Below are 22299 nucleotides of genomic sequence, written 5' to 3' on the forward strand. Positions count from 1 at the left end.
CAAAGCAGGGATGGAATGGAGCTTATTTGTAAATTTTATATTAACTTGCACATTTACTGGGTTCCCAGTATTTACACTGTATCCTATTTTTCAGCGTTTAAGCTAATCCCAGTGGGGGAAAATGTCGACCCTATGAAGATTTGGAACTTCCCTTGTGTCTGGGCAACTGAAGTCAAGAAGGCCCAGCCTGGCCACTGACGATGAGTGAAGGAGAATTTTGTTATCTGCCACTTTGATTTACCATTTTTTCTGATCCTCGGATGGAACATGTTCTTTCTACAGTTCATGTGAGCTGATAATTTTGGCTGGGACACAGGAACGGACATTTCCTAGTGTTTATGGGAATCGTTAAAAAAATAATTCCAGAAATTAGAGCACTTGCTAGTTGTGGTTTTTGACTATCATGTGGCTCTGATGCCTGAAAAGCAGCCAAAAGGAAAAGAAAGCACCACACGGTGATGAGGCTGCCCGAGTACCCTGTGCTTCCGACCTTGCCCTAGGTGGGAATTCTTCTAGTTTCGATCAGAGTTGCCAAGTGATCTAAACTTTCATCTAAATACAGGTAATGTGGCATCAAGACACCTGCAGAGTCTCTCAAACCCAATGCCCTTCCAACGCCATCCCCCTTCCCCTGCACTTAAAAATACGGGCCAGACCAAAAGTGTAATATTCTTTTGGCAATAGCATTAAATAAGCCAGATGGATTTCATTTGGCAACTAAAGGGTGTAAATATGTGTTTAGATTCAGAGGTTCCCCCAGACAATGGCTACAATATGTTGGCTCAAGCAAGCTAAAGGATTTTAATGCTGGGCATTTAAAAATTCTATGTTCAAGCAGCAATAAAGTTATGACAAGCAGACAAAAGCCATCCAACCCTCAGCTAAATCCTCCTCTCCTTTCTCATATTGCTGGAGGTAAGCATTTAGGGCACGTTCTGAGTGAAAGATGCAGCATTTACAATTTCATGTTTAATTTCCTGGCTGTTTATCGGCCGCAGCAACGCCAGTCAGCTAAACTTCGCTTCTAATCTTTCACAGTAGCTGATCAGTCAGAGGGAAGGAAGAAGCACCCAGCAGCTCCTTGTCGGAGCGCGGTGCTTGGGTAAAATTTAGAGGTGAAGGAGCCACGAATCATGTTGTGCTGTGAATCTCTGAAGTCACTGAAAAACTGCCATCTAACCATAGCTGTCCGCCTGGGAAGGTTTTCCCTGTAAAATCATTCTCTTCTTACAGCGAAAGAGACAAAGGAGGGCAAGGGGGAAAGAGAAGGACTGGCTCGTGTGTGTCTGTCTGCGTACACTGGGCGAGATTCGATTCTTTTTGCTTTTCCTTTCTTTTCCTTTTTGAGCTGACATCAACTTGTATATAGGAACATTCAGCAGATTCCAACTGGTGACAGTTTGCTGCTGACTGGCCACAGGAAGAATAATAATCATTTACTGTGCATTTTTCACTGGTCAGTGGCTCCCGTGCCAGACTCCCGTCTTGGCTGTCTTCCTCCATCAATCAGGTGAGACCCAGGGCAGGGCTGGGGATCCTGAAACTCAGAAAGGCTTTCCCTGCAATGGCTGAAGCGTAGCAGTTTCGAACCCCAGAGAGAACAATGACAGAGCTATTTGCTATTATTTGTCATGGGATGTGGAAGCAGTTGTATTTGCTTCACTCACCGCCAGCTACCACTGGGCTAACAGCGGCATTCTGTTACATTTACGGCTGCCCGCCGCCTGGCTGCATTTCTGTTGCTTGTACTTTGCCTCGTGTAGATCCTTTCTTATTTTCCTTTCTCTTCTATCCTCCTACAGCCTCGGATATTTGGAATAGGAAGATCAGGGATACACTGAAAACAGAAAGGCGATCTGAAGTCTACCTTGACGCATCTGCGAAAGTCCCCGATTCTGACCTTCAGAACACTTGCAGTTCTGTTCCTGGGCCTCCCCTAAACAGACTGCCAGTCATCCCGTACTGTGGCAGGATGAAGATGTTTGTGTAAAGTAGACTCTAGTTCACTAGACCCAAGAAGGAAACCACCAGGCTAATTTTACCTTCACTTAAACCAGATTGAAACCAAGACTGAAGAATGAAAAACCTTGTCATTAACCATCGATTCACCTCAGTGAAATATTATGTTACAACCAGAATCATTGTGGAATTTGAATGATTTTGATGGCATATTTAACTGAGGGGCTTAAATTAAATTGAATATTTTCTTTAGTGCACAGTTTATGGCCAAATTTCTATTTTCATTAAAATATATGAAGCGTCATATTTTCAACTCATGTTGAACCTGCAACAAATTATTAATTACATTTGGGATTTCAGTAACAAATGTTATAACACAGCAGCCTCACAAAATGCCTTAAATGCTAAGAATCAGAAAGAACACCTTGAAGTTGTTTCCATTCTTGGCCTTCAGACTTAAAAAAAAAAAAATCTTTGCTTGACTTTTAAATCCAGTTGCTAAAAATAAAAACTGTTTCCCTGAAAAATCAGAATCCCTAATCATAATTTATTTGTTTTTTTAAGGGGAAGAACGGTGAGGAAAATTAAAAACTCATGGCTGAAATCAGAAATCACAAGACGAAGTCATCATGTGTCCAAATGACACTCAGTTGCTAAAGGAAGTCACACGTTCAGAGGGCTCTTGAGGAGGGAGTAAGTCAGATGTTTCCAGGACATGATTTCGGGAGACTCAGACACACAGGCTAGTCACAAAAGCTGCTTAAGTGTCCGTGTGCCCTGAACCCACGACTTCAAGACTCGGCGGCTTCACCCTTCGTGGCACCAAACCTTCATGTGAGGGATGCAAAGACACACTTATAAGAATCATGGGTTTGTCCTTACTCAAAATTTGGGGGACTGGCTGAAAAAACAAAAGAAGGAGACCTTATCCCTCGACGATAGGGATTCTGTGTTAACTGTCAATTCGATCAACATATAAAATATATAAAAGAGATATAGCACAGCAGTGTATTAAGGTCAAACATCTAAAACAAGATTCCATCGTAAAGAGAACCAAATGGATTTTACCTCCTTAAAGAGAAGACCACGAGTGCACCAATTATCTCTTTCTGTAAAGGGATTTCTGTATCTTTTGCCATGGTTGGCTTAGCGGGAAATGACTGAGAATGTGGGGCTCTGATGAGACTCTCAAAGGGTGCTATGTAAAGCCGGAGAACATGAGTATGTCATGGAATGGGCGTAAGAGGGAAACCCCGTGATAATCTCGATGATGCTCCAGGGCTGTCCATGCAGTGAGGGATGTCAGCTTTGCTACGGGCTCAACAGAGAGGCTTTCAATGGAGCATTTCTTGGTTTCCATCTTGTGTTTCTGTCATGTGGATGGCTGGAGTAAAAGCCAAATCCTTGCCTATGATTCAGTTTTGCCATTTTTAAAAGACACCATCAGACTTGGTGACAAGGCTGGTTAAAAAAAGTACTTCAGTTTTTCAATATTTTTTTTTAAATAGAGGATTGAGTGATGAGGTAAATGAAGTTTGCTTTTCCTTGGATAGAGACCCTTCCTCCCGCCCTTATCCCCTTTTGACCGTTGCAAAATAGCTTAGTCCAAGGAAAGGGGAGAAGACAAATGAGTCAAATAATGCCAGAATCAGCTGTTGCCAGGAAAAACACACTCCGATTCAGTTAATTTGTTCTGTTAATGTCAAAGGCTGTGATTCCCAATTAACTAATTTTAAGAAGCCGTAACTGAAAATAGCTACGTCAGCCCTAAAGTTAAACTTTGATGAAGATTAGGATCTTTAAGTAAGAAGAACAGGGCCCCCAAAGAGGTGGTACTAAGATCATCTTGCTAAACAGGAACACAACTGGCTGGGATTTTCAAACTGGGTTTTAGCCCCTTCAGAGAAGTTGAGTGGGGTGGAAGGGGAGGGGGCAAGCCAAAGATTCTGGCAATAGAAAATGTTCCACAAATCAGGTTTGCGTACACTCAGCTTACTAATGACAGAAGCATCCCTACCGGTGAGTCTCTCTGGGACAGAGATGCTCCCCTAGCTCAGGTGGGACTAATTAGAGCGTGCATGCAGTTTGCAGAATTTCCAGCTCCCTCTCTGCAAGGCTCCATGCGCAGAAACCAGAACAGCTTGAGCAGCTGAGAAAAGCTGGGCCAAAAATGACTCCACCCGCCCCTCTCCTTCTCTTCCTTTACGTTGGAATGGGAAGATAGAATAATAATAATTAAAAAAAAAAAACCAGAATGCTCATGGTTTCTGTCCAGTTGCAAGTGCTTTCATTACATTTGAATAGGGTTAAAATAAGGGTATATTTGCTCTTAAACGTCAAAATCATAACTTGCTAATGAAGTCGCAAATTATCCGGAAGAAAATCACGAACAGGCACATGCTGAATGGCAGAATATTTTGCCTCTAAAAGTTCAGTTATTGCCTTTGTAATATTAAAGCCCAACAGGGAGTCGGCGGGACATGGCTTGTACTGTCTTGTCACGTTATGAGTTTCTGGTTTCAGATAAAAGAGGAGAAAGGGCCCTTAAGAAAGTAAAGAGCTAGAAAAAAAAATCGAACTTCCTTCTCGGAAAGCTATGGGTTGTTTTCCTGGAGATGATGGATAATGGCATTTCAACTTTTTTTTTTTTTAATAGAGAAAATGGAGGCAAATCACAGAGGGAAAAGAGAATATGTAAATAAACGGAACAAGGTGAAGTTTCAATAAGAGCTTCCCTCAACTTTTTTCTTTCTTTTTCCATCTTTATCTTTCTTTTCCTCTTTCTTTTTCTTTTTCTTTTTTTTCCTTTCCTTTTCTTTCTTTCTTTCTTTTTTTTTTTTTGAAATCTTAAACCCCATTTCTGGCTTGCATTTGGTAGGATTCCTGCTCTGGCTTTTATTAAAAACAGACTTTATGTGGTCAGAATTCTTCATCTAAAGCTAAACTTGAATAGGCATAAGGATCCTGACAGCGTCTCTCTCAGTCTCTCTCAGGTGACCCCCCCACACCCCCCAGAGGGGTTTCCCTCCCATTGCGCGGAACTGGCGCTGAAACTTGAAGGCTCAGCACAAAAACCAACTTTCCTCTTTTACTCTGAAGTCTCATTTCTGTTTTACGTTTGAGACTCTTTGCAAGGCCAGGGCAAGTTAGGTCTGGCTCTAAGTGGAGAATATTCTAGAAATTTTGAATAACGTAACTGGCGTCCTATAAATTCCCCAACACAGATGCATTAAACCTGGCGGTTGCCCTTCTCTAGCGCGAGCTACCGATTCCTGCCCACTACCTTCTGTGCGTGAGCTTGGAAATACCAAGGGCAGCTCCATCCTGCTTAACAAATCAATTTAGCATTCAACGGTATCTCTGAAGGGTATTGGCAAACCAGCTTATCTGAAACCAAGAGGTAAAGCAGCCAAGCGAGCAAACAAAGACATGCATGTTCATTCCTGAGGAAAGGCACCACCAGGTTGCTCTGGTTCCTTCTTGTAGCTAAACAGACAAAATAGCCGACTTTGAGACTCCTGTATAGGACTCCTGCCCGCCCGCTCTCCTGCCCTCCCTCAGTGGCCTCCATACCTTCCTGGCACAATGGCAGATACATTCCCAGTCAGGCTGAGGTTTCCTAAAACAACCACCTAATCTTGCTTGTAATGAGGCTCAACACTGACGTTTATTTATTTATTTTTCACGTGGAAGGGAAAATCTTTGCAATACTGTAGTGCAGTGGTTCTCAAGACGAGGGGGATTTTACACCCCACGCTCCACCTTCCCAAACACACTAGCAGTGTCAAGATATTTTTAGTAGTCACAACTGGGAGAGTACGACTGACATCCAGTGGGCTGAGGCCCGGATGCTACAAAACATACTAAAATGCAAGGGCTAGCCCCCCACGACAAAAATGGCAGTAGTGCCAAGGTTGAGAAACCCTGGTATTGCGGTTGGAAGACTGGGTTTTGGAGTCAGACTGCTTGGGATGAAAGCCCAGCTCCATTAGGGTCTGGCTGAGCAGGCTTGGGCAAGCTGTCTGAACCCCTGTGCCTCATTTGTACAATGGACAGTCACCTCTCCTTTAGGTTGTTGTGAGCAGTAAACACAAATGTATCTGCAAAGCACATAGGACAGTGCCTAGTATACGTTGAGAGCACAATAAATATTAGCTATTGCTTTTACTATTATTACCAGAAATTTAGCTCAGTTCCAAATAAATTATAGGCTGAATATTGTTTTTAGAGGGAAAAAATATAGGTTTGAGAGAACATATATCCTTTTTGATGAGGACCAGAGTGATGGTAACCCTGACAGCCACAGTGCTTTCCCGTTTATCAGCCTCATTACATATGGTTTGGGCAACAACCTTGTTGCAGCTGTTTCTACTTCATAGGTGGGGCACCCCTAGCTCAGAGTTGAATGAGCTGGGCAAGGTCCACAGACGAGGTCTTCTGATTCCACATCCCCTGCTAGCCCTCTATTCCACCCTTTGTTTACGAGTTTAAGATGCCCCTTCTCTTCATTATACCCAGCAGCCCGAAGATCAAAATAAATGTAAGCCCCGTAATCAGAGAGTGAGGTGACTCAGGCTTCGTGGGTGGGAGGAAGTCACTCCCCCTTCATGGTACACACAGAGTATGGTTTTCCTTCATAAAGCACACAAATATTTTAATCGTCTGAATTGAATTTTTTTAAGAATTAAATTTCTGTATGAGCTGATTTCCTTTCCTTTTAAAATTTCAGATGTTGAGGAAAAAACCTCCTAACTCCTTCTATTTTTAAAATCTCTAATTATACACATTGTACATATTTGACTGTAAATGTATAAAGGAGAGAACATAGCTTCAACTATATACATGTTCCAAGTGTCATTTATTCACTATTTTGTTTCACCAGTAAGCTTAAAAAATCTGCTTCCACATGCCAAAATGTATTATTCAAATGCACAATGTTCCATCTCATATATGGTTAGTGACTGCACGCAGCCAACATCATGTCTGTGCTGAAATTTCTATGCTTAGTTTTTAAAAAATTTTTGCGAATGAATCAGCCTGGTTTTTACTCGGGCTACATTAAAGTTAATAATGCTGGGTTTAAGGGCTATAGTTCAGGGGGCAAATGGATAATATTCCTTGAAGTTAGTGGTTTTCTAGAATTCCTTTGGTAATAGAGAAGGTGAGGCCTTAGCTTCTGATACTCTCTCATGACCCACGGAGCACACAGCTTGCAATAACCCAGCCATGGCTCTTTCTTTCCTTTCAAAGTGCTCTCTCAAATTATACAAACAGCTGCCCAAATGTCATTCACTTGGACCCCATTTTCTTTGGTCCCATCTAGTTTGTGCCAGTTGATAAAGGAGAGGTTTGGACCACATATTGGTTTTTAAACGGTGTCACAGACTCCACGGTGTTCCCGATACCTTTCCCCTGGGTGAAAATTGCAAATGTGTATGATAATATCTTTGCAATTTTCTTTTCCAAATAAATTCTGTCTGTTACGCTAGAAGAAGAGAACCAAAAAGAGCATCCCCCCCAGCGTGTGCGGCCTGCAGGGCACTCACCTGGGGACGCTGGGCGGGGCCCTCGTGGGCCGGGACGGAACTTGTGGGGGTGCTCCGAACCAGTCGCTGCTGCTGCTGCTGCTGCTGGGAAAAGGGGGTAGCGGGCCGGGCCGGAAGGGCACCGGGGGCGCCCCCGAGTGCGGTCCGGGAGAAGGGATGGCGGGTGCGGGCCCTCGGCTGGAGGCTGGCCGCGTGAGGGGAGTGCTCAGGGTCGGCCGCCTCTGGGTGGTGGGGCTTGGAGGGGGGGACCTGAGGACAGATGAGAGCAGTTTCAGTCCAAATTCATCTTCAAAAAAATATTTTCCGAATTCCGGGTTGCTTTGTAAAAATTACACTTTTGACCCAGTAACTGGGATCCAGGTCAGGAATGTTGGAAGGTGTAAAAGGAGGAGCGCCTGGCTGGCTCTGTCCGAGGAGCATGGGGCTCCTGATCTCCAGGTGATGGGTTGAGCCCCACCGTGGGTGTACAGATTACTTCAATAAATGTTTTTTAAAAAGGTATAAAAGGGTGATAGAGGTATAAAAGGGTATAAAAGGGTATAAAATGATGAAAAGGAAGTCCCCCTCCCCCAACCCTTCACTCTGTGGAGACAACCAGTAGTAGTTTCCTGTGTATCCTTTTCAACTATAGTCTATGATACAACACAATACAATATTCTCTCTATATACATATATTCTTTTTTTGGTACATATTAGAACATAACGTTCTACACCTTTTTTTTTAAAGTTTCGCATTAGCTCCACTATCTTTTCATTTCAGTGTAGCAGTCTTACTCGTTTTGAGGACCGTGTGACAGTCCACTGTGAGGCTGTATCGTGTTCATTTTTGAAGGGATAATCTAACCTTCTCTCTCACTCCTGAACTTAAATAACTTTTTCCCTCTTCATTCTTTAGGTTCATATGGTTTAGGGAAGCACACTCAGAAAGTGACACTGGACAAGCCCGGCGGGCCTCCGGTGACATGGGGACATCTTCTTACCTGCGGGAACGCTGTATCCAGGAGTCATCCACAGGAGGCGGTGCAGGGGTGAACGTGGTGGCCGTGCTGATGTCGCCAATGATCCCAAGGGCTTCTTTAAGGGCCTGGTACATCCGAAGCATCTCATCCCGGCGCTGGGCCTGCTCGGCAGACTCCTCCATCAGGGTATTTTGGTCCTCTGAAGAATATAACTGTGCTAGGAGCTCTGAATTTATGAAATCTTTAACCTGTCAGGCCACCACAGAAAAATAAAAATGGGAATACATGAGCGATCAAATGGTATAAACCGGTTCAGAGTCTGTGGACAAAGTCCTCAACGGTCCACTCTAGGGAAAGGTGCATGACGCACGACGTACGCAAGATGTACGATGTGTATGCATCTGTTTACTCTTATTTTCTTTGTTGTCCTCCCAAGCCTCAGTACGAGTGCAGGAACACTTTTCCCTCTGTCTTATGGCTGTGGACTAAAGGAAAACCTAGATTAGTTGGAAGAGGACTAACCCTTGCCATCACCACCAGAACAGAGCCTGTTGGCTACGCAAACATTTCCACATTGTCGTCTGAGTCTGCTTGGCATAGAGATGAGGGCCGGTACCAGGAGGTAAGCAGCAGTATTTTCAACAGAAAACAAGGATATAAAGAAACCTAGGTAATAACACAAGTTATCCACTCCTTGGTATCCCCAGTCCTTTACCTCACTTTTACCAAAATCTCTGGAATACTATTAAGATCCCAGGTTTCAGTGTCAATTCAAAAGTGGAATGAACACCAATAAGTGAATTTTTATTAAATACAGAACGTTATATAATCATGCAAGTTGATTTACAAAAAAAGGGGGGGGATATAGTCTTGGCTTTCTAGAAGTTTACAATAGAACTACTTAACAGTAATGAGTACTGACATGAGTTTCTGTAGTTAATGGATATATGGAAACAGTCTTCAGCATGAACAGTGTATATGAGTCTTAGGGGAGGGGCAGTTTGTAGCAGAATGAGGACGGAGAGGGTGCCTACATTGCACAGCACTGAGGGAGGGAGCACCAGCCGCCATATCTCAACAAATCGAAGATACCAGTGATTTTAAGACACACCATAATTTTATGTGCCACTAAGAAAGAGAAACCACCTTCAATTAAACTATGACAGAATGCCAAGATGCCGTTGAGTGCGACGTGCATCTTCATGTCAGAACTATTAAACGTGAAACAAGTGAATGTGAGAATCAGCAAAAGACGGTAGGTCCTAAGTACCTTTGCAAGTTATCTGATTGGATTCTCACCACGTACTTATGAAATTTATTATGATCCCAATTTTACAGATGAAGAAACTGAAGTTCAGAGAGTTTAGTAACTTGCCCAAAGTCACGTAACATTAAGTTGAACCCCGAAACTTTGGACTCAAAGTCTAGTGCTCTTTCCGTTACCCCTTACCCCACTTTGATTGAGTGCTTAGCAAAGACAACTTATGTTTAAGCGTCATGTTAGAGTGGTATCGCAAGTATGCTGGTTAACTTAGCCTACAAAAATAAACCAACTTGGATTTTTCAGTTTCTCTGTTAAATGAGACTAATGCTTATCTAGAGTCACTGGATCTTTCTAAGAAAGACCAAAGGGCAGCATATTTAATTGTTACAAATTTAGGCAGACAGCAGCACAGCTGTCAGAGGCTCAGAATTCCTGGGTTGTAGTGAAATATGTAACCAAGAGATGACAAGAGTCGAAAACACACAGCTTCATTATTTTTTAAAGGTATCAAATTATGTAAATAATTCTACTGATCAGAAAGCTCGGCTAAATCACGGCTTCACTGTGGTGAAACAAAAAGTATTCTCTCCACATTTTGCAAACCAAGAATGATTCAAATGTGGAAGTGATCTAGTAGCCAAGACGTATTTGCACAACTGTCTAGTAGGGTAGAAGGTTTACGTGCTATAGCTGTGGAAGGTAAGCTTGGCCAGGTAACCTGGGGCCAGATGTGAAAGCCTCGAATGCCAAGAAAACTGCTTGAACATTATCCACTTGGCAGTGGGAAGCCATGGAAGACTTTTTAAGCAAGTGAAACAACTGAAGAGAGTTTTAGGAAAAAGAGAATTTGCAAGGGTGGTAGCAGAGAGGAAGAAATCTGATAGAAGACCATTACAGATCATTTCTGAGATGGTGGGGCTTTCATTTAGCGAGACTATAGTGGCATAGAAAAGATGGGCACATACCAATTACACTATAGAGGAAAAACCAGGTGCGTGTGGTGCTGTTTTGATGTGAAAGGGCAGGAGCCAAAGGAACAAGGACACTTTAAGCACTGAGGTGGGGGTGAGTTGGAGAACGGAAAATCAAAAGTCAGGAAGGAAAGTTAAAGTTAGAGGAAAGACAGTCAATTTGGCTTAAGGAATATTTCATCCCCCTCTTTTTTTTGGAGATTTAGTCACCTTTAGAACACACTTGCAGGTACCCACAAGGAGTCAGGGACATTTGCGCGAATCTTCCACCGCTGCGTGTGTGCACGCACTCAGATAGATGATGCAACACAAAACTCAAAACCAGACAATTTTCCTGGCAGTGAACAGCAGTTGGACTAAGCTAGTTTGAAGCTTTACATCTAACTGGAGTATCACTTAGAATCTATTAAACACAATTTAAAAGAAGGTCCTTCCAAGAATAGATTTAAAGCAGATCTGAATTAAGAAGCGACTGTCAAACAAACCACGAAATAAAATAATAAGGGCTTGTTTCACCATTCCGATCAAAGATCTGCCTTGAATCAACTCTTCCACATCAGAACATGACACACTAAAACTTGCCTACTATCCCAAAGATTTGGCAATGCTCTGAATTAATAGGAGTATTACTACTGGCCTGGGAGAAAATGGGAGTACAGTGCAGTGGTTAAGAGCGCACGCTCTGTAATCAGACAGCTCCACTCTGAATCTGAGCCCTAGCTCCCACACCTAACTGTTCTTGAGCAAATACCCACCTCTTCCAGTCTCAGGCTCCTGATCTGTAAAATGGGGACAGTGGTGGCAGCTGTCTCAAGAGCTGTTGTGAGGATCAAGTGAAAGAATGATTATAAATTGCCTTGCACAATGCCTAGCATTTCGTTAGTGCTCTGCAAGCATAAGCTGTTGGTTCTGAAGCATGCAGATGAAATTGGCATGAGGTATGTAGAGAGAGAAGAACAAATAGAAAGGTACTGCAATGGCGCAGGCGTCGAGAGATGTACACAGTTCAATACACAGCGGGGGTTAACGTTTTATTTTGCACTTCACAAAAATGAAATTTTAGAAAGACTCTTCCCCTGCTAGTGTAGCTTTGGGATGCCACAACTGGAACAAAGGTAGGGGGACGTCAGGGAGTTTCCAGACACTTCAGGGACTTTCTGAGCGGTCTGTATGTCTGTGTGCAAATACGTAAATCAGGATTCTGCACGACAGTTGAGGCCCAGTAAGATCCCTTGGAGGTGATGGCATTTTTGAATATACCTCACAGAACATGACATAAATGAATTATACTTGGATGCAAGACTTGAAATAATATTTATGCTTTTAATTATAACACCTTATAACCTATACATTTTGGTATGGGTCACAAAAAAATTCTCATACACAAAACCTCATTCCAGTTCAGACTCTACAGGCTAGATAAACAGGCATGACTGCACCATGTCGTTCTGCTCAGTGTAAAGGAATGTGAGGTCATTAAAAATGTTCCACATGTTTTCCTCTCTTTCTTACTTTAACCCTTCTCTATCAACCTGCAATAGTTTTGGATCTTAAGCCTTCTTTGTCTTCATAATTAAGACCATTTTAAAGCCTTCACAAATAGAAGGGACATTCCCAGGATTTTCACACAATTCAGTTACTAAGGAGACCATTTCCTTAAAATCTCTCTGTTTCTAGACGGGAGGGAGTCTGCGACACAGTGATCGCTCGCATTCGCGTGAATACATATATAAAAGAATGTAATTGAGCAGTTTAAGTTTGCTTAGTTTGGGAAAGGGGCTTGGTTAGGAGCTTGCGATTTTCTGAGATCTCACAATCCTTTCACGTCTGCTCTAGCTTCCTTTTCATTTCTCAGGGACGTAGTTCTGCTAAAGACCGGTGACGTTTCCCTTCTTGAAAAAATGATATCCTTTGCCTCACGAACCTAACGTCAAGCCAAAGAAGTTAGACACCAAAAAGCACCCACTCTACAATTCCAAACTTCAAGAACAGTCAGAGCTAAGACGAGCTATGCTGTAAGAATCAGGAGGGTTACCCGTGGTGGAGAGTGATGGGAGCGGGGAGGATGTGGGGGCAGGGGGAGGGGGCTTCTGGATCCTGGTCCCGATCTGTTCCTTGAGCAGGACGCTGAATTCTTGACCCGTGGAAACAAATCTGTGCCCTGGTATTTAAGGTGTACTTTCCCCTCAAATAATGAACATTTGAAATAACACTCGACTTCATACACATGAAAGTTACAGTCAGTTTTGAAACTAGGGCACATGTTACTAATTTTCCAGCGAAGTGCCACTGGCCAAGGAGAGTAAATGTGGAGCTCCAGGGGTCCAGGGGTCCAGGGGTCCAGGCAGCAGCACACACTCCAAGTGTGAAATGCCTCCGGGCTTCATATTTGATTCTTAAAAAGTTTCATAAAAAACTTTACGTTCTATTTTGTATTATCTGGGTGTGTTTGAATTACTAGTTAAGATTTAAAACATTGTTTCTCATATTCAAACAAACCCTAATTAAATCTTTGAGGAACTGAGCCTTCTGGGAAGATACACCAGGTACACGCTACAGGCAGAGCAGCCCCCTAGTTTGAGAAGGCTGAGCTCCATATAGTTTGCCTCACCTTGCCATATGCGTTAACTGACCGAGGATGAGAAGATCTGGGTTTTAATCTTGACTCTGCCAGTCCCGGCTGCGTGACGCTGGGCGAGTCACTTAGCCTCTCGGAGCCTCAGTTTCTTCATTTATGATCTGGGCAAAATAGTGAGTACCTAGTGGGTGACTGTCCTGTGGGTGCCGACAGGGCGATGTACCGCTTTGTCATTCAGACTCTCACAATAAAGCTAGATTCCCTTTCCTGATTCTAGGACAGAGAATCTTCTGGTGGGGTGAGCTGCAGAGAAGAGGCCCTCAAAGTCGTGCTTGCCATGGGGCGCTGAGTGTGCGTGAACATTAAAGTCCTGAGCAAAACTCTGCTGCTCCGACTGTAGCCCGTGCAGAATGACCGGCTGTCATAAACTTGCTGTTTCTTTGTGCCGTGTTCGCCAGTGCGCTTAAGCAATGCAACAGCTGCTGAGCTTCCACAGACAAAGGCTTACAGTATGTCTGAGGCAAGGCATTTATTGCTGGCTTTAAACTTCTTAAATAATTCCATATGGAGACTTGAGTGGCAGAACGCTTAATGTAAACTTTCAAAGGAAACTGCCCACCAAATTCTGAACTTTATAAAAGTTGGCTGAAACATATTCTTTTCCAGAAGGCAGGGCAGCCATTCCCATTTCAAAGAGGAAAGGCCACAGCACGGCTTTCGACGGTGATTGTCCACAGACAGGACCCCGCTGCAGGCACTCTTCTGGGGAAGAGCGTGCACCCAGAACCATCTATAGAAGCAGCTGGGTTAAGTGGATGGAATTTAGAATGAGCAGTCAGAGTATTTGTTTCCTAGCTGTGATTCTATGATGAATTCTCTATCTTGAAGATCTCTTAACATCGAATAAATAGCCAACACGTATGCATGACATGGTGCTGGGTGTTCAGCGCGTTTCTGGTCCTTGTATTCAACAGGGCCCTTCCAGAGTGAACACAAAGGGCTCAGACGTTCTGTCCAATAAGATGCCCTGAGAATATGGCATTTAAAAAGAGCAATTTATATTTTTACATATATGTAATTATCAAATATATGACATATATACATATATGTATATAGATTTAACTACGTATTTTTACATATGTAGTAAAAAAGAAGACAAAATAATACTCCAGGAAAAGTGGTCATCTGAGATACATAAAACTATTTTCGGACAGATACAAAAAGTTAAATTTCAAACAAAGATAACCATAGTTTCGTTAAGAATCCAGCATTACGTGATGTTTCTGTTTTCTCCACATTCCTGTGAGTCTTGGCATCAAGGTCTTCTTTCTCATTATTCTCATGCAAGGTCTCTCTCAAGACAGCTTGCAGAGCTCTCCCTCCAAGGAGAATTCCCTGGAGGTGAGGGTTCAGCCATTTCATTAAAGCCAACAAGCACACCAGTGAGAGGTGAGGGCAATTACCCTCATGTTTCTTTGTGTATGTGCGTTTCTTGAGAAGGTGAAAGTCGGATAGATTTGTAAGAGGGTCTTTTTTCCTTTTTCCTTTTAACTAATTAGTGTCAGGCGACTCCTCGTGCTCTAGACTGTAAGTGCTATTTCCTGTGCTGATGATTTAATATGGTGCAGAGCAAAGCAGTGTTTGAACTGATGGCAGCACTAATGACTTGCGATAAAACAGTGAAAAGATAAATGATGCTTAATCAGGAAAGTGTTTAAATAAGCAAGTGCCTGGATATACCACGGCAAAACAACCTGAACTCATTTAAGTAAAATTAAGAGGGTAATTTAAAAAATACACAGACTATTTGTTTAGTACTCTGTATTTTTCAAAATGGCACATAGTCGAATTTATTACGTTCTCTGACAATTCGGTGAGGCAGCTCAGTGTTCTTATCGTAATTTCAGAAGTGACTGACTTCGACTCAGAGGGGCCAAATAATTTGCTTCAGGTCACACAGCAGGCCATTGACTAAGCTTAAGAACACAACTCATGGTTTCCAAGCTTCCAATATATTGCGTACTTACGCTGGTACTTCAAAGCATCCTAGTAACCTGGTTTGATTGTGCAAAAACGTGCATGGGAATAGAGTTAAAAACCATGGGTGCTTAGAGCTTCTTCAAGAAGGGTTTCCTTCAAGGAAACCTTTCTTCAAAGAATGAATACACCATGAACCACAAACAGAATGTCATATTTACAAATACAATTTTGAAAGAAATCTTGAAATATGGATAAGGGCTCTTTATAGTTCTGAAATAGGCAGGCAGCCACATTGGTTTCTGACAAATGTGTTTTTCATAGTACTTCTATATATTCTATCTTCTGAAATAAGTCCCTAAGCCAGGCGCCTTTTCTACGATCAGAATTTTACCTATGGAGGAAATGGATGCAAAGACCACCTTGTCTTGAGGTCGACAGAATCTGTAGCACAACCAGCCTTAGAATATAGGTTTCTCCTGGATTCGAGTATGTTCAGTGCCTTTGCCAGCTAATTTGTATGTATTACAAGCCAATGCGCATAATATACCATCGATTTAAATAAGAAGGTGTCTGGAGAAGACAGCTAGAACTAAAAATGTTGGTGTCTCCTTTTCAAGAGTCAGAAAAGCCTGTTATAAAACACCGCATCATAGCCTATCTTATCTAAAAGATAATGCCTCAAATAACTTGTAATATTATTTGTACTTTAATAAAGTAGCTGCCGAAAGAACCAAACTAGACCATGTAATTTAAGTGTCATATCCTGACTACTGTAAAGTAACCATGAAAAGGGAGGGATTCTGTACGATCCAGATTGGTTGGGGGCTCCTCCGGCAGGCACTTTAACATCTATGGCAATATCACTGTTACCTTAGAAAAGAGAAGTTGACTGACTTTGAATCCAAGGGGATAGGACAAAAAGCCATTTCCCAGGTTAAAATAGCATGCCGTGGTTTTTAGAAGGTGAAAATAGTCCTATCAACGTATTTTATGCGTTTATATGTAGAAAATAATACATATTTTTTGCCTTTAATCTCAAAGTCTAGGAGCCGGGGCATCTGGTTTTATTGCTGGCTTGGCAATTAACTCACACCCTGACCACAGCTACAGTACGTTTGCTCTGCTTTATTGCGAGCAAATGCATACTCATCAAGAGGAGAGAGGCGATAGGGAATACCACAGTACTGTGGCTGTAAGTTTCATGTTGGCTTTCCTAAATTCTCTTTCACTGGTCAGTCACTTACCACCTGTAAAGAAAATGAGGAGCCTCGGTAATAGGTATTTCAACCACCCAAAAAATATCATAGAGAAGCTGATGAGAATATGAGCAGCTTCCACATCACGATGGGTGAAAAGTAAAAATGAGACAGTTTATAATCACTTACATTATTGATCATAAGGTGCATTATTGTTTTTGGAATGAGATCTCGAATACATTTGTTGATGATAGACATGTAGGAGTCTACGAGGTTGCGAATGGTCTCCACTTGCCTCTCCAACTGTGGGTCCATGGAAAAGTTTTCTGCTTGGCCATTCTCATCATTTTCAGTCTGACAGAAAGGAAAGAAAACATGGATTATTTCACATTCGTTCAGAAGGAAAAAAAATACCATACATTATCACATGATCAAACTTCTGATCACTCGATTTGGAGTTCTATCACTAGATCATTAACACCTTTATCTTAAACATACCCATTAATTCTGAAAAGAGATCAGAACCATGCAGTTATTCCTCTACTTTTAGCGACCCACAGCCTAGGAAAAGCAACTATTTCTGAGTGAATGCTGAGATAAATAACCAGATAAACAGTGCACCTAACAACACACCTCTAGAGAACAATCGAATCTTCAGCCATTTGCAAGCTGGCCAAAGAACTGAATCCAAGAGAATGATGCAGATGTAACCCTCTGGGAGGGGTCCCCAGGGATTCTATAGATTAGAAATAACCTTGGTGTCATTCTGGAACTCCTAGGTCTGTTCTGGAATGGATCAGCATTTGGATCAGCCCAGGTTTTAAAACTAAATCTCCTAGGCCTGGCCTGGAGCCAACGTAAGAGATATAGAGAACAATCCATCTTTCCGTGCACTTGCTGGAATTTGTTCTGTAAATTCATGCTTCTGTCATCACTACTAAAGGCTGGCTCCATTGTGGAAAACTTACAATTTTAACTTCCAACTTGTTATTCTTTGAATAAAACAGAACACATCTATACACAAAGAATTTATTTGTGTAACATGAGAGAAGCATCTGTTTTCTATACTATGGGACTTGAGTTAATTAATTTTGGCTTATCCACCAGAGGCTGGGCTGGAATGGCATCTTCATCATTAAGGGCTGACCTATTGGCTTGGCATTGAAATCAATTTAGAACAAATGGTCTCCATTTCAAGTCAGGTTGAACCATCTAAGCCCCAGAACATGATACAAATATTGTTAGTGGTCTGGCTACTTTCTAACATTTGGAAAGATTTAATTACAAATGCAAAAAAAGGGGGGGATAATTTATTGCTTCCATTGTAGACACGAAGTACTTTTCCTTGGAAATGTACATACTTTGATCTGCCAGGTTTTCAATCATCCTATCAGTTCTAGGCAAAGCCCTGTGCTTAAATGGATCTATAAATGACAAACTTTTCCTTTGAATCAATATGCATGTGTGAAAGTCATCTTTGTAGGTCTACAAAGTCAACGATAACAGAGAAATAGGTCCTAATCATTTATATAGGCTTCTCTTGCTCAGAAATATCCAATCCCTTTTAAAAATATTACAATAATGTGCTCACGCTACAACACGACAGTGGTTTCTCCAGTCCTGAGAGTGTGACCCCACGCTTCCGGGTGATAGTTTGAGGACATTTCTGAGGGATCGTACTGCTACACCAGCAAGGAGGAGGAAGTTTCAAAAGCGACAGTTGTTTGAAATGGTCTTTGGTCACTGAGAGAAGGAACTAAACCAAGTCTTCTGCAGTTCTTTATTTTTATTATTAATTAGTGATAAACAAGCACATGAGGATTTAGGACAAATGGGTCAAAAGCTGAGGCCATAAAATGGTAAAGTGATGGAGAAACCAGTCGTGTTTCCAAACTTCTTTCTAGGGTATAAAAACCACTGCAAATGTCCAAGTTAGAAGAGTCAGTGGTAACTGCAATGTCGTTTTAAGGAGAATGTATTTGAAAGTGAAAACCTCAGGTTCAAATTCAGGCTCTACTGTGTACTGGTTTTGTGGCCACACTTCAGTTACTTGATGTAATTAGAACTCAGCTTCCCTATCTCTAAAATGGGGATACACGGCCCTGGTGAACTTGTAGAAGCTAAAGGAGATAACACATAGGAGATGACCTAGCAAGGGCCTCAATAAATGTTAGCTGCTTTCTTTCCTTTCTGAATATCCATGGAATAAGAGTTAGAGAGCTGCCTGACTCTCAACATACACTATGAAAATTTAAGGTGAAAAATTTGAGTATAAAACATTTTCAATTCAAGCAATATCAAAATGGCAAGTGTATTTTTTTTTTTACACCTCCATGTTTTCTGCAAGCTGGTCCCCTTTACCTGGACCCCCCCCCCCACCTGTGAAGATCTTTCATCTTTCAGAGCCTTGTTTCATCATCACCTCTTCTGGACAAGCTTCTGATGATGCCCAGACCCCAACTGCTCCCCCCACTTTGTACTTCCTCTGTGTCTTGTATTCACTTCTATTATTTAACACTCAGCCTTGGTTTATGCTCCTCTCCTATTAGATTCTGGGGTCTTGCTTATGTCTCCCTTCCCAGCACCTGGCACAGAGCTCGATGCGCGGGGGCAGGAGTTAACAAATGCACAAGGGGTTTACCTAAATCGAGGAAGCTACTCCAGTGTGTTTCAGGGGCTCCAAGTGTGCGTGCCTACATGTCAGAGACACTGCAGACCAGAGAAACCCCAGGTTGATGAGTTAGGACCCATGACGACTTGATAACAGTGAGAATGATAAAACGATTATGAAATTATGTTTATAAATAAGAAGAGATGACTGACAGCTTTGTGAGGAAAATATCTTTTATACAAAGCGACATAAGCCTCCATGATGGATAAAATACAATTCAGTTTGTCTCTCTGATCCGAAATATACTGAGGCTTTGCTAAGGTATTGAACAGTCGGGGGTGATGACATGTCAGCATCAATATTCCACCTGTCCCAGGAACACTTCCTGAGCACTTGCTGTGTTCTAGGTACTCTGCTAGGTACTTTGCGTGGAAGATCCACACCACAACCTTGTTACTGTCAACCCACGGAAGAGCATGTTGAGTCTCTAAGAGCTGAAATCAGTTCAGTAAGTATAAGATGCATTCGATTTTAACAAATTTCTTTTTCTTCCATAAATATAAAAAAATCAAGAAGTATTATGAGACAGTGAAACATTCATAATACATCAAGCCAGTTTCATAGATAAAATAATAAATGTAAAAAGAGTTTCCAGGAAAAAGATGTCATTGAAAAATGGCTATTTGTAGAAAAAAGAAAAAGATTGAAACAAAAGAGAAAAACAGAGTAAACAGTATTTTTAAAAGAACCTGCAGAAATACAAAACACCAAGTAATTATATCATCATCCACATGTTTACATAGAAACACTGAATTTTCCTATTTCACACTACTTTTAACATTTAGCTTTACTTTACTTTTTGCCTATCAAAACACGCAAAAGATGTTCACTTTCACTTTTTAAAAGCAGATGCAAATAATAAGGAAAGTGTCAGAGTGAATGGAGAACACTGAGTGGATTAATTCTCAACACTAAAAAAAAAAAAAAAAAAGTATTCCAGAATAACCCGAAAAAACAATTTGAAGTTCTCTTTAGCTTTTGGAAGTAATATGTGGTCACATACAAACTTAAACTACTCAGATAATACCATGGATGTGACAGGGAGTCACAGAACTCAGAATGCAAGTTGAATTTCTTTTCTGATTTTAGAAAGAAAGAAGAAATACTTGCCCTTTCTAATATACCTAAGATAAATGGGGGAAATATGCATAGATGGACTTTTTCTGTTAACTGAGTAATTTCAGAGAGCAAATGTTCCCTTTTCTCTGACCCAGTTCTAACCAAATTCTCTGTCGTGCTCTTTTCTGTATGTATACTGTGTATGACTATGTATTTTTTCTTTGTTTAAATTATAGGATTGCAATAGGATTCTTTGCAGTCTAAGCACTGAAGTGACAGCTGTTTATCATTATCCTCATCAAGGGAATGTAAAATAAAAATAGTAATTTGTCTCTGATCTTTGAGGCAAAAAAGAATGGTCTGCAAACATTTAACCTTTTATGGGCAGGTTCATTGATGCTGTATACAAAATGTGAATAATATTGTGAAAACAAGCTTTCTTCTGAAAAATACAATGGACAGGCCTTCCTATTGCAATTTTGTTCTAAACAGCTTTTGTGAAATCTAATGCAACTTAAACAATGAAAAATAACAACTCAGCACTGTAAATTGTTTATAAACAATATTGTGATTTTCTCTCTTATGAAACTATTTGCGTGGTATTCAAGAACAGTCCGTTTTACAACATTTTAATTTAAAAGCTTTCTCCTAGAGACTTAATATTTTAATGGGTGAGAGGACAAAAGAGTCGAATCAGAAATAATTCCCACCATACCTTAAAGCAACCATTATAGATCTGGGTTTGATGGGGATGTCTATTTTTCATGTGTTTTGTTTTCATCTCTTTTCTCTACTTAAATTTCTTATTGAATTATGTCATAGGCTTCTTGGAGGATCACTGAAACCATTTATATAAGAAGGTTATTTTCTTAAGGTGACTGCAACTCTAAAAGTGGAATGATAGAAATGCAAAATATCCTGACAAAAATACGTACATAAACACACTAGCTAATGGGGGGGGTTGCTGCATCTCTTCTCGCCAATGGAAAGCATTGCACGATAACCTACAGATTAACACAAGTGATTTTTCCAGATAAGCAACACTTGCCCCTTTCTAAAGATCTTATTATTGCCATACAATTTCTCTGCTCCCTTAAACAAACAGTAAAAAATATCATTTAACTTTTTCGTAGTGAATCAGGTCATCATTATGAAACTAGTGTTACCATGGTAACACAGCTTTGAATTTTCCAGCCCCACATTAGGAAGAATGTCTCCCTGAAAACCTTTCCCCACTTTTCAGTCATGTACTTCTTCTAATTTGCAGAGGCTAATTAGAGGCTAATTTGCAGAGGCAGGCAACCAAACCAAAAACTATGGAAGAAACATGCTTCAGAAAGCCTTTGAGAGGAGTAGAGATTGTAGTCTGCTGTCTCGGCACAGGTATTTCATTAATTAATTCAAAAAAATACTTGTTTAGTGTCTCAGGTGAACTGTGAGGGGTACAAAGGAAGTCGAACACCACGGGCTTGCTGGGAGCTTCTCCTCTGGCAGGGAGGTCGCAGGGTGAGATGAGTCCGTGAGTCTGAGGTGGGCTTCGAGGGGAGTCCTTACGGATGGCCACACTAGAGACGAAGCTTACGAGCTGGGTGAGATTTCAGACTGACACTGATGGAACATGCTTGTTGTTCTATCTTTAGCACTTATCCCAGTGCCCTATATGTAGCAGGAGCTTCACAAATAAGTGGAACATCTGAAGACAAAAACTCACCCAGGCCATCTCCTGAGGGATTAGGTTTCTGTTTCAGACAGAGCCTAAGGGACTGAGCTCCAGGTAAATGAGCTGGATGGTAAATGTGAACAATTGCTTGGATTGCTTCGATGGAGCTTTCCGTGTAGGGCCTCCTGGTCTGGACAGGGTGGTAACGATCTGCATCCAGAAGGATGTCAGTCGATGGAAAGATTTGATGACTCCAAGGATGTCTACAGACTGGAGCCCCGACTGTTGTTCAATGCTGGCATCTACTTACATCTCCAGTTGTCGAGAAACATCCATGATACATGACAAAACACTGAACCTCATCACCTGACCCTGTGAGTGGTGACCCACTGGTCAGAGCAGGCAGGACCCAACTTTGTCTGCTTCTGCCATTTTCGTCACTATTCTTCCTTCCCT

The 22299-nt window shown here is 41.5% G+C and overlaps 1 protein-coding gene across 6 annotated transcripts in view; it reads right to left on the reverse strand.

The window, feature by feature from the left end:
- DNM3 (dynamin 3) overlaps positions 1-22299 on the reverse strand; it is a 524707-nt gene that overhangs the window by 21891 nt on the left and 480517 nt on the right. For 5 of the 6 annotated variants that reach the window (XM_087858849.1, XM_045814085.2, XM_045814069.2 and 2 more), the window contains 3 exons: positions 16643-16807; positions 8486-8712; positions 7506-7754 (listed from right to left, as the gene is read on the reverse strand). In XM_087858849.1, coding sequence (XP_087714975.1) covers positions 7506-7754; positions 8486-8712; positions 16643-16807 — 641 coding nt within the window. Of the gene's footprint in view, positions 2788-7505; positions 7755-8485; positions 8713-16642; positions 16808-22299 lie in introns of all 6 variants that reach the window. The other variant, XM_087858850.1, reaches the window with a different exon arrangement.

This window comes from Ursus americanus, chromosome 2 (assembly GCF_024610735.1).
Source record: "Ursus americanus isolate L20-20 chromosome 2, mUrsAme1.1.p, whole genome shotgun sequence".
NCBI lineage: Eukaryota > Metazoa > Chordata > Mammalia > Carnivora > Ursidae > Ursus > Ursus americanus.